Below are 12,617 nucleotides of genomic sequence, written 5' to 3' on the forward strand. Positions count from 1 at the left end.
CAAAATAAATGTCTACACCAAGCCCTAGCCGTAACATAATTCATGAAAAAAATATTACAAAAACTGTTATTCTTTTATTAAAAGACAGTTACATATGTACACACACTAAACAGGCAACTCTTTAAATAAGTCAAAAACTATATTACTTAAAATTTTTATTTTAAGTCCAAAAGCACAAAAACATGCATGTGTGCTTAATTTTCATTTCTGATTTATTTTATTTATAATGGTAGATGATTATATAGCAACAGAGACTGCATAATGCATCTTTAAATATAATTAAACTGTAGGGTCTGATGATAATATATACACAGCAAAGTTGTATGTACATCCTTTACCATGTACATAATACTTAAACTTTAAAAGTCTGTGAAATAGAATGATGTGTTTAAACATGGGCAGCATAAAGGTATATATATACAAATCTCAGGTAAAAAAAAAAAGAACTATAATGATAATATCTTCAAGGGAGGTAACATTTCAGAACGTGCATTATTGACTAGGGAAATAGGAATCATTTTAGCAAAAATATAAATGGTCATCCATTAATTTTTTTCGCTTAAAAACATTATTAATTTCCCTAAAAGAATTGTCAGCAAATTATTTTTTGCACATGCTGTATTTACCATTCGAACTGTAATGAGCATAAAAGATAAGAACATGATGACTATATTATTATTTTTTTTATTACCTTATAATAAAACAAAGCAGTATTCACCACAAGTCTTTTATACAAAAGTACAAATTTGAATAGTCTTTGTGTCTATTTATTTGCAATGTTTACAATATGTGAGTCACCATTCAACTGTGGGTCAAAGAAAAAGCTGTTTATCTCTCAGGCCAAGGACAAAACTGTTTCCCAGAAATCTCAGCACTCTAGGCTGCTGGGACAAAAGATGCGCATTGCAGTGCACCTGCATGTTATTTGCAGTGAACTGGATTTCCCGATTACTCATCGGCAGGAGTAAGCTACAATGAGTAGAGTCAGTAGACCCTGACAAGAATATATTTATAGTATGAGCTCAAACATTAGCTGGAATTCCCAATTACTCACTAGCAGGACTAAGCTACAAAAAGTTTACCCTGACATGAATCTATTTATAGTATGAGCTCAAACATCACTGCAGCTGGAGCAAACACAGAAACACTGTTATGTTCTTTGTGGCATTATCTTGCAAGTAGAACAACTTCAGGTTAAGTATATATCTGTACATAAGAGATCTATTCAGTGTTGTGCCTTCTTTCAAATCCTCACTAGCATTGACACAAACAGCTGAAGTTAAGCAAATAATTTTCATCCTTCCTTTTTCTTTTGCATCAGAAAGCCTCATAACCTATAGGTCTCTCCATAATCCTTCATGTATAGGTCTCTCCAAAACAACCCACCTCTACAAGAACTGACAAAATATTTTCTTATTGATCACAAAACATTAAAAAAATGGTTCTAAGACAAAAAATGGCTAATTGCTAAAAGTATGTTCAATAATTCACATAATTAGTAAAAAGTTTAAAGTTTATCTTGATTGGACAATAATTGAAGGATAATATAAAATTTATTGCGGCCCTATGGTCCTCGAGGAGTAACAAGGAATAAACCAGAACTAAACTAATATAAAGTTTATCTAAAAGTAATATTATAAAGTATTGGTTTAAAATATTATATAAAAGTAAACATGTTTATTTGCTGATCTGGATCTGAAAAAATTTAGAAAAGGTTTTCTGACGTGTCTTCTGAGGGTCAACATTTACAGCTCTTATAAGGAAAAAAGAAATGCTTTAAATAAGTTTTCAAAATTACATATCATTTTAAAACTTGATAGTTTAACATATGATTATTAGTGTTTCACAACATGTTACAACAAAAATTAAACAAAAGCAAACAAGTATCACTTAATTGTAATGCCGTAATACACCAAAAACGTGTATATATAATTTATATACTAGTTCAAAGCTTAATTAAAGGATCATATCTGTCCTGTCCCAAGAATACTTCTTAGTTGCAAGCTTTCTTTCCTGGAAAGTATTACTGAAAAACTGAAAGTAGGAGTTATGTAAATTTGTGTATGATTATACACCCTTTTGGCGATAGTAAAAAGATGTGTTCACATGCTGGAGTCAGATGGGTGACAAGGGGGAATCGGCATATAAACATATAAACACATCACAGGGCATATAAATCAATGTGAAACAATGTAATAAGTCAGCTGATATAGTGTAAGAAACTATCAAAGTATGATGTACAATGATGTCAATGGCTATGACAGTACTCCCACAATGTTTCGGCCTTTACACAGCCACAAACAAATAGGTTTTGTCTACAAGTTTATGATATGAGTGTTAGTGTGTGTGCCTGCAATAAGTAGCTTTTAGAGAGAACCTGATGCAGTGTAAGAAATTCTGCTGCTGCTGATGGTGATGATGATGCGGATAAGAATGTATATAATTATATCTTATATATATATTTACAATGTTTTACAATTTACAATTTTACTTTGTAAGATTTATAATATGAATGGTAAAAGTTTTCTGACAGAAAATATTTGTCACACCAGAGAAACCGAGTAATATTGTTTTACCAATTTGCCTGATGGAACGTAACTGAACAAAATAGAAGAATAGACAAGATAAAAATAACACTGAAAAATTTCTAGTCACAGAGCAAAATTTAAAGGCAGGAAAAGTTAAAAAGTCGTGGAAATAAAGGCAAGTGGGATCAAGTGTTTAGAAAAGGAAATGACGATAACCACAGCAATGTCACGTTAGTGCTCTTAGAGAAGATCAACAGTGCGTTGTGTACAAAGACATCACGTGACCACGCAGACAATGTCATGGTGGTAATCGCACGTCTATGGTTCGAAGTGACAGACTATATGTGTGTGTCCATATATACATATCTAGATGTGTGTATATTTTAAACTTATTATCACCCTAACCCTGTGGCAAACTGGTCACCCCTCATTAAGAAGCACATTCCTCTTTATCTTCCCAGTATTTGTGTTGCAAAAATGATCTCAGCATTCTGCATACATCTATATGTCTATTAATATAGAGAGTCTTACATTAAATTATTACATTATTTATGTATTTATATTAAAACTAAATAAACATAGCAAATATATATGTACACGCGAGTAAACAGTATAATCTAAGCTACACATCTTTAATTCTAAATATGTGTAGATGTTTATGTCAGTTTTAAAATAAAACAACTATTAACAGGAAGACGACTAAACTGAGAGGTCAACACAAGGACCATACAACCATTAGGTCATCTGATTGTTCGCTGTGGAAAGACTAGACTTTGTACTATGGCCAGGGATGACACACAGTTCTTAGATCATGAATGCTATATGTTCCTCTCACGTGGTTTTTAATTTAATTTACAAGATGTCAGCATGATTCGTGCTCATCCTCTTCCGATTCCACTTTTCGGGTCCTATTTCGCGTTAAGACAGTTCACGGATGACAGTTCGACGAAGGGACCTGATATATCCTGATACATCCTGCATATCTATGTTCGTTTAATTATGTAGACGCGTATGTGTATACATGAGTGATCTTACTTAGACACGCAGCGTTTGAACAAGAATTTGCATTATTCAGTCAGGAAACACTAGAAATTTTCCTGTGATCTTTGCCATCCCCAGTCTCCCATCCTGTTTTCGAAAGACTTACAACTACAGTTATTTATACTTCACAGACTGACTCCCTGGTTTATCATGAAAGATAAAAACGGCTAAAGGAGAGACATTGTCTGTCCATTTACTTGACACAGTGGACCACCAAAACTGCACTCTGAGACTGCAGGGTCCTACATCATTCACTTTATCTCTTGTTTTAAAACTAACAATGCCAAAATTAGTTATGAAATATTTATAAACCCTGTTTTTGTCAGGTACATCTATCAGTCATCGCTCCAGTCTGTCTTTTTTTCTGTTGGTTTATTTTTTGGGATTTCGTGGAGGGACGATAGCAGTCATTGCGATGGTGGCATACTCTGTCTTCGTCTCCTGCTGGACGACGGGCTTGGCTGAACTCACGGCTGTGAAAACTAAGTCTCCATATATTAGTCCATTAGCATCCCTTTGACGGGAAGCCTTCTCCTGTTAAATGAATAACAATGATGTGAAATAGTTAGAACAAGTCTGCTAATACTTTTTATTGTGAGAAAGCAAAATTCCTTTCACATCCACTCTCTCTAGGGATATATAGATAGGCGTGCGAGTTAGTGAAGGACTAGTGAATACAGCAATTATTTCAGTAAATTCTTGACTAAAGCAAGCTAAGCGCACAAAAAGGGAATTATTGTCCTAACTACTTATACGGTTATTTAGCTTTTGCTAGTTCTAAAAAAATTGTAAAAGACTGTAACTGAAGTCCACATGCTGATGCTCTGTGGTAAACTAAACGCATTGGAGCCTTTAACCAAGGACAGATTTTCTCAGCAATGTTCTCTTCCGTTTTCTGCCAATACCAGAAGAGTTTTCCTGTTAAGCAATGGAAGACGAGGAAGTAAGAAGCTTACCATAGACTCTGTGGTTTCAGTTGTGTTATCAATTTCATAAACAGGAGTCGTTCTGTCTGTAAAAGATTGCACAAACATTTTTATTACTACTTAATTACAAATATCACGAAAGTCACCAAACTAAAAATCTCTCGTTCTCACTTAAACATTAATGAGCTTAGGAATCTTTCTGGACAAGTTAACGATAATAGTGTGTATGTGTGTGACAATCTAAACTGTTTGAGAAACAAATGCAATTGTAAACTGTCTGTCTGGCTCATTACTGTCAGACTAAATATTAATTAGCGAGTGTTATCACACGGAAACACAGGCTTTCCTAGATAATACGAGAACATAAGGCGTTTGATTTATCTTAATGCCACGTACTATTCACAGATCAGTGATCAGGGAATTAGGAGAGTGATTCCCTGGCAATCCGTTTTCTTTCTCTCCATCTCTTTCACTCACATCGTGTGTATTTGCACGCCTTCAAACCTGTCTTTCCTAGACTACACAATATCTCTTTGTATAGTTTGTTTTTTTATATCTGAACATACCTACCCATTCCTATGTTCCTTAACACATTCCTACTTTGTTCCTACTTCGCTCTCTCATGTTCCTTACCTATCGTGTTTGTACGCTCCAAGTTTGTTCCTACATTACATTGCTCATTCTTTTCCCCTGTTCCCATCCTTTCATAAAAAAAAATTGCACATTCATCCATCTCTCAATTATCTAGCTCCACTGCCATTTTCTACTCTGTTTTAGTTAATTTTAACATCCTCTCATATTTCTAGGGACACTAACATCATCTAATGTATATTCATTTATATTAACCTTTGATCGCTTGATTCTTCTCCTCCTTGCGAACAGCACTTACAGAAGCATAAATGTCTCCTTTTACTCCCTCAGCACCTCCTGACAACGAAAACAAGTTTATTCCTTAATTTAGACTTTTGTCTTATTCTTTCTGATTCAGTCTTATACATTTTTTATTGGGTAAGATCAGCTAGCTATTTTTCCAGAGACATACCTATGTGCATCTGCTCCCGATTAACCTCATTTAACTGGTCCTTTAAAAAAAACTACAAAGCTGACATAGTACAGATGAAGAAACTAAAAGAAAGTGTTATTGGATTCAGTACATTTAGGGTACCTCTTGATCTTTCTTCTCGTTTTTGTTTTCTTGCGGCCATCTCTTTGTGTTCTTGCTCTCTGCTGCTTCTTTTATCTTTCTTACTTGCCTTACTTATTTATGACTTGGCACCAGAGTACACATTCACCAGCACAACCAAAAATTCGAGACGTCAGTCAGATGTCCCTATGATAGCTCTTGAAGACATTGGCAATCGCATTCAAAATGTTAACCTTTTTTCAGAAATGGGAGGACAAGGAAAGATAGAGAGAGAAATAAAACAGAAAGAGAAACATAGCAGAGATGGACAGGAAATAGTATAAACGGAAGAAAGCTGAAGAGAAAAGATTTTTACTTTGTTCTGGTTATAAGGTTTTTATAATTTATTTTTTAAATATTACCTTTCTTCTGTTGTTTCTTGTTCTTGCAAACATCAGCGGATGTCAAGTAAGTCTGGCCATACGTTTCATGATCATAAGCTGATGAAGGATAAAAAAAAAAACACACACCAGTTATAAGTAAGGGGATTTATTTGTTCTTTTCCCAACAATAAACTGTATGATGTATGTAGCTACAACAAATTTTCTTTTATATGGAGGGGACTTGAAACCATTGTCACAGCAGTCAGCTATGAAAGAATTAATGCATGTAAACGTTATATGAGTAAAGACAAAATAAAGCCAGCGAGAGAAGTATGAGAGCTCACGAGAGTCTGACTGAGCGGAGTTCCTGTCGTCACGTGCCCGCACGTGTTGAGCGCGTGGAGGGCGAGCTGGAGCCCTGGATGCTGTCTGTGGAAGCGAAAGGTCTCTGTTGGGAGGATGGAAGGTTTGGCTGACATCGTGTCTGATATTAGCTCCTCCAGTGGTCCCATACATGTCGTTCACGATCATCGCTTTGACAAAGAAAACAACTTTAAACAACATTACTGACTGCATTTTTATTTCTATTACATTGTCATCAAATTCTTTTTTCTTCCAAATCTCTGTAAAAATAATCAATCAACCACCCCTTCATCCATCTATCCCTTCAAAGTAATCTCTGTTTACTAAGACTGTATTGTTTATTTGATTTTAAATACTTACTTGCTCCTTCTGTGGTGTCGTTTGACTGTCTTCTTTCATCTGTAGGCCTATGAGTACATTTAAAGTAAGAGTTATTTGTTCAGTCAAAGCATTATTAAAAATACAATAGAAAATAAAAAGAAAAGTGAACAGGTGAACAGTGTAGCTCTGTGAAAACTATGCAATATGGCTAGGCTTCTGCTTCTAATTTTTAGAACACAATGAAATTTCATTGAGATCAATCCCTAAACGGGACCTGCTCATTGGGGAAGGGAACAGAAGGGAATTAGTAGTTGACAAAGTTCTCTACAGTAGGTCTGCCATGGGAAACTTTGTTACCCTTTCACTTTCGCGAGCAACCTTTTCCTTCTATCCATCTCGGCATGGACTTACACCAAAGGTTTACTAAAGGATTGTCTAATTAAGACAATGTTGAGCCGGGTCACATAATTGGGATTAGCAAGGATCAGCACTATCACCATTTTCCAGATGTTCAATGGGTCCCATCAGGAATTAAGACTGCTTCATGCATCTTTGTTGTTAGTCTTGTATTCCGGGCGAGATATTTCGAGCAGTTTCATTCTTTGACGATATCACGAGGTGTCCACGTCTAGCACCCGTATAGAAAGTTGGGAACTGGAAGAAATTTCTACTGCAGATATTTGCTGGCCATTTGGTTTTCCCTCAACATGCAAAACTTTCGTTTTTATGCCTAAAATATGAAGAGTTAAAAAATATTGCACAATCAAGAAAGAGACAGAGTTTACAATAAAACTAACTTACCCAGCTGTTACTTCTGCGCCATCAAATTTCAAGCCGCACCGAAAACACAAAATCATTCAAAAAATATCTTATGGATTTATAAATAAAACTTCACTTAATATGGTCAGGAGAATTTTTAACTCCGTCGAATCAATGGTGGAAAAAATGCACGGCAAATATATAACATTTATGATGAATATTTCGATAAATCGAAACGATGATATAAGACACGGTTTATTACTACTAAATCTGTGGCAGGAAAATGAATATATATATATGCACACTCCAAATAACTCATTAGGCAGATGCGATTATCATTTAACCATGTGGATATTATAGCCTCTACAAGTATAAATAATAGACACAATGTATAACATGAGCATACCTTTCTGGGGTTCTTTGGTTATTATTTTAATACGAACGACGACGACGGCAATAACTGCGACTAGCAAGACACAACCACACGAGAGGACAATTGTTGTTAGTACACCGACTGATTCGTCACTCCGGGCTGTAGTCTCAGACACTGATTCTTCATTCTGGGCTGTCGTCTCAGACACTGTAAATTAATTAAGGAAAGATTCTGGAATACATAGTCTATGTGTCGGTAAGCAAAACTGAAGCCATAAGAGTTTTTATGTTAACAAAGCAATTACGGCTTGGTACTAGATGACTATTGTACAAAGGTCCATAGCAATACTGCAAGTTTTCCATAGTATGCAGAGTAGTATTTAACATTTTCTAGCAAAGACGTAGACCGATCTATATGGAATAAAATTTACACTGAATCCAAAATGTCGCTAGATATTCATTTTATAATGAGGAGCAAGATTCTCTTCAGATTATAAGGATTTTTTAGTTTGTATACCAACAATCACCACCTGGACTTCGCCAGATGGACATACAGAAAACTAGATGGATGACATCATCATTAATCGACAGTTTAGAAAGAGTCTGCTGGATGCCAGAGTGAGTGCAGGTGGAGATGCAGCCACAGACCCCACCTGTATGTGGCAACCATGAAGATAAAGCTAAGGTCTTTGTATAAGTCATCAGACAGACCGCACCACAAATTCAACGTGCAGTTTCTTAGAGACCGTAGAAAGCAAGAGGAGTTCCTGCAAAGTTAAACACAGGTTTGCGACACTGGAAGGACTCCTGGGAGAAACAGTGGCCAACCACTGGACAAGATTACAAGAAACGAGGAAGACTGCCTGCACACACGTTCTGATTCAGAATGAAAAAAAGCACAAGGAATGGCTGACTTTAGGGACCTGGTAAAAGATAGAGGAAAGAAAAGAGCTGAAGCAGAAGACCAACCAATGTCAAGACCAGCATGAAAAAGAAAAGTTCAAAGCAAATGTACTAGGAGATGAACCGAAAAGTGAAGAAAAACGCAAGAGGCGACAAGACACATTTTTGCACACATAATGGCAGAAGAGGCAGATGAAGCAGCTGGGCAAAATAACACCCACCAGCCAAGGCAGAAATTATCAAGGCCATCAACTCCTTGAATTCTTGCAAGGCAGACACAACAGCAGAGATGCTACACCTTCTGCTGCAGAAAATTTGGGAACAGGAGCAAGCATTCGAGCAGACTGGAAGCTTGGATATCAGCTAAAACTACACAATCAGGCGACCTGACACAGTGGAGCAACTTCTAGGGGCTTAGACTATTGTCCATTCCTAGCAAGGTGCTGACCACAATCATCCTGGAGAGACTTAAGAATGCCCTAGACTACAGACTAAGGCAAGAGCATGCAGGGTTTCGACAAGGTAAATCATGCACAGACCATATCACTGGAAAGAAATGCCCAGAACCGGGTCTGATGGCGGGGTGTGGTTGCGGCCTTATGCTCCACTGGGGATGAATAGGAACAAGAAGAAGAAAAATACCAACACAAGCATAAGCGCAACCAATAAACACTTTTTTGTATTTTCTGTTGTGTTTTTGCTTTAAGGTAACAAAAATTGGTTGAAATACATACTAGAATATTCAGTGATGTTCACTGTTGTAATGTCATAACCTATTTCATTGCCAAGAGTTATTTCCCAGATTCCTTGGTAAATGTTTTCTTCCGGATGAAGCGTCAACACCAGATTAGGAGGCTCTCCACTCAGGTTGCACTTCACCTTCGGTATGAATGTATCCTGTGACGGAGTCGGTGTTAGGAAACATTCCTTGAATATGGTTGTGTGTGCCTTTACATGTAAAGTTACTTTCTCGAATTCTGAAGATATAAGTGTGACAGGACCGTCAATAAACCGAGGAGCACCTGCAAACATCAGGCACAAAATTTATCCATGAAAAAAACCCAGACTACTAAGCTGGCTTTTAATCAAATAAAACAGATATTTTATTATTGCGTACACATGGAAAAATATAAACGTTTCAAGTAAAGAGAATGTTTTCTTAAATAGATACAAGTATCTGTTACCTCTTTGGATTAAATAAGAATAATATAAACTTGTCGAATATCTTTGACAATCACCCAACACACGCACACACATTGACACCACAACCTCATTCCATTTTACACTTTACGTGACTCACACATGCGCGCGCATAAACATAATGTACTTAGAAATGGCAGAGAAAATATTGTTTTTAAATAGAATTGCATGAGACATTATATATAAAGAGAGAATAAAGATTTTAAACGTTTATGTATCTACCACGTAACCTAACTTCTACACATAAACTACACAGCGGTCTACTTACATCTCACAAGAAAGGACACCGATCTATTTCTTTCCGACCCGCTTCCTTCACAACGAACTGTCGGCCAGTCGTCTTGACACCTGACTGACAGGGAAACCTTCAGATGCTCTTCACCACTCTTAGTTTGCATTGTGTTTTTGTCCACTTTATCAGCAATTTCCATTCCATTTATGTCTAAGAGTTTGAAGACAACAGGAGGATTTCCTCTCTTAAAAAAGCAGCAGACGTTGACTTCACCCTCCTTAATGAGATGAGTACTGTTCACTTCTTGTCCGTCTACGGTCAGATTTGTGACCTTGGATGGGTCTGTACATACGTAAAAGCAAAAATGTGCATGTAAATATATTCACATTCCTTTATTAATACATTTACTTTAGAAACTTCAATAATAATTTTATATAATAAAACATATACTATGTCATCTAGAAGAGCCACTGACTTTGATATGTCTCGCCAGTACAGGTCATGCACTGATTACATTGCCACCCTACGTATCATCATTGAGTAGTCTATTGAGTGGAAATCCTATCTTTATATAACATTTTTGGATTTTGACAGTGTAGATAGGGGCGTCATCTGGAACCTGTTGATCCACTATGGCATTCAGCGTAAGCTCATGAACATTCTCTAAGGTTTATACAAAGACTCGTCCTGCCAAGTTATCCACAACGGCAAACTCACTGAACCTTTCCTAATGGAGACCCGCGTAAGATAGTGTCATTTTATCACCGACATTCTTCCTGATGATCATAGACTTGATTATGCGCAAGACAACCCAAGATAACAACACCGGTATCCAGTGGATTATCACAAAAAAGCTAGATCGAGGCTGCCCTATACCGGGTCCTCTGTCGAGGTGTTCTTGCAGGCCTATGCTCCTCGAGAAGTAAAACGGAATAAGCTAAACTTGATATATCTGTTAAAATCTCGTCTTTCACAACTATATTACAATTGTAAAGAATATATTAAAACGTAATTTATTTAAAATGGTGCATACATCTACACTGAGGATTTGTAATAACTTTATAAAAGCAGCAATATTAATAGTGTATCAGTTTATTACCTTATAAAATTAGAGCTTTCCGAAACAGTAAAAGAGGTTAAATTTGTAGTAATAGTAAAATTGTTCAGTTCGAAAACGGTATTTTTATATTTATTTCTTTATTTTATTTTTCGATAGACCCTTTCTGAGTGTTTATTTAACTTTCAATCCCAACACTTCAGAGAAATATTAAACATGTTGTTTATGCCGTCCGTCAGGTATAAATAAATTTTGCCAGTGCACCATTAATACTTTCTTTTTCTTCAGAAACGTCAGTTGTATACCTAAGTGTATTTTTTCGTCTGATAAAATTTATAAGCAGGCCTTTGGAGGATTTGTTTTCCATGTCTTCCTTATAGGTATGAACATGTCACAGTCATGCAGATTACCAATGAGAGCGTAACTTCTGTAGGCTTCATTTTTTAAAAAGTAATTTGCATAATGTTTGTTTTCTGTTATTCGTGTTACTGCTGTAGCAGAAGTGCATTAACATCTAGCTTTCAACAACAACGAGCAATAATACAACGCTAGAGATGCTATGCTTGCAAATCTGATCACTTACATTTTACATCAATGGGTATCAGCACTGTCTGTCTGTGTAGAGTTTTACTCTCAATGTAGAGATATATAGCAGTGATGGACCGAGTGAACAGCTGTGAAATCTTCATCTCCCAGGTCATCATGGAGCTGGTGAAGTAGCGACGCTCTGGTACACACAGTGTGTCTCCAACATCACCATATTTCACAGTGAAGTTCCGAGACTGCTCTAGCCTTATAAATTTGCACAGAAGTGATCTGGTGTTACTTTGGCACACGTCAACATAGAAATGTGATTTCTCTGTAGATACTGAGTTTTCACTAACATTAAGAAGATAAGTAATATTTAAAAAACTGCCTTCCTTTTGAAATAATGTCTCTGCGACGTTCAGCTTTTCACCTGAAAACATAATACAGACCAAATCGTGTTTACAAACATATACTAACTACTTTTTACTGATATGTATGTGTGTGATTACTAGGAAAAAGAACAAGGTGTAGTCTTCTACAAACTCTTATTACAAATGTCAATAGAAAAAAATCTTTTATCTTTTGGTTAACCATTATTATCGTTTGAATATAACTTTTTATTGTTAATAAAGTAAATGTTTATAACATATATATATATGTGTAAACTGCTATGCGAAGATGTGCGCACCATACAGCAAGTCATTTTTAGTACGAAAAGTTGTGTTACTTACCTGTGTTACAAGAAGGAAACACTTGCTTGTTTAAACTAAATATTATTAGAAAAGAGAAACACGGGAAAGCTGCCTCCATGGTGACACACATCAGGCGGCTGTGATGACAACTGTGTGAGTGCGATGTCTACATCAAGTGGAGCTGAAGGT

General features: G+C 36.2%; 1 protein-coding gene across 3 annotated transcripts; it reads right to left on the reverse strand.

Moving 5' to 3' along the window:
* Nucleotides 1-672: 672 nt before the first annotated feature.
* LOC112568126 lies at nucleotides 673-12,617 on the reverse strand. 3 transcript variants are annotated; one of them, XM_025245240.1, is made up of 12 exons: nucleotides 12,468-12,617; nucleotides 11,792-12,166; nucleotides 10,188-10,493; nucleotides 9,454-9,741; nucleotides 7,851-8,024; nucleotides 7,487-7,490; nucleotides 6,725-6,771; nucleotides 6,346-6,534; nucleotides 6,041-6,118; nucleotides 5,342-5,422; nucleotides 4,526-4,581; nucleotides 673-4,103 (listed from the first exon to the last, which is right to left on the reverse strand). In XM_025245240.1, exons 1-12 carry the CDS (start codon nucleotides 12,556-12,558, stop codon nucleotides 3,942-3,944), a joined length of 1,851 nt encoding a protein of 616 aa, XP_025101025.1. In that variant the 5' UTR covers nucleotides 12,559-12,617; the 3' UTR covers nucleotides 673-3,941. The 3 variants fall into 3 exon arrangements, with proteins under 3 accessions (XP_025101025.1, XP_025101024.1, XP_025101023.1); XM_025245239.1 differs by having other exon boundaries at nucleotides 7,487-7,496; XM_025245238.1 differs by having other exon boundaries at nucleotides 7,487-7,499.

This window comes from Pomacea canaliculata, linkage group LG7 (assembly GCF_003073045.1).
Source record: "Pomacea canaliculata isolate SZHN2017 linkage group LG7, ASM307304v1, whole genome shotgun sequence".
Classification (NCBI taxonomy): domain Eukaryota; kingdom Metazoa; phylum Mollusca; class Gastropoda; order Architaenioglossa; family Ampullariidae; genus Pomacea; species Pomacea canaliculata.

What these genes read in the sequence shown, in the direction of transcription:
- LOC112568126 (XM_025245238.1), bottom strand. Translation starts at nt 12,558, where the DNA reads ATGTGTGTCACCATGGAGGCAGCTTTCCCGTGTTTCTCTTTTCTAATA. An exon ending in GAACATCACTGAATATTCTA is followed by an intron (nt 8,025 to 9,453) that starts GTATGTATTTCA and finishes ATTAATTTACAG; the next exon opens with TGTCTGAGACGACAGCCCAG. An exon ending in CGACACCACAGAAGGAGCAA is followed by an intron (nt 6,535 to 6,724) that starts GTAAGTATTTAA and finishes TCTTTGTCAAAG; the next exon opens with CGATGATCGTGAACGACATG.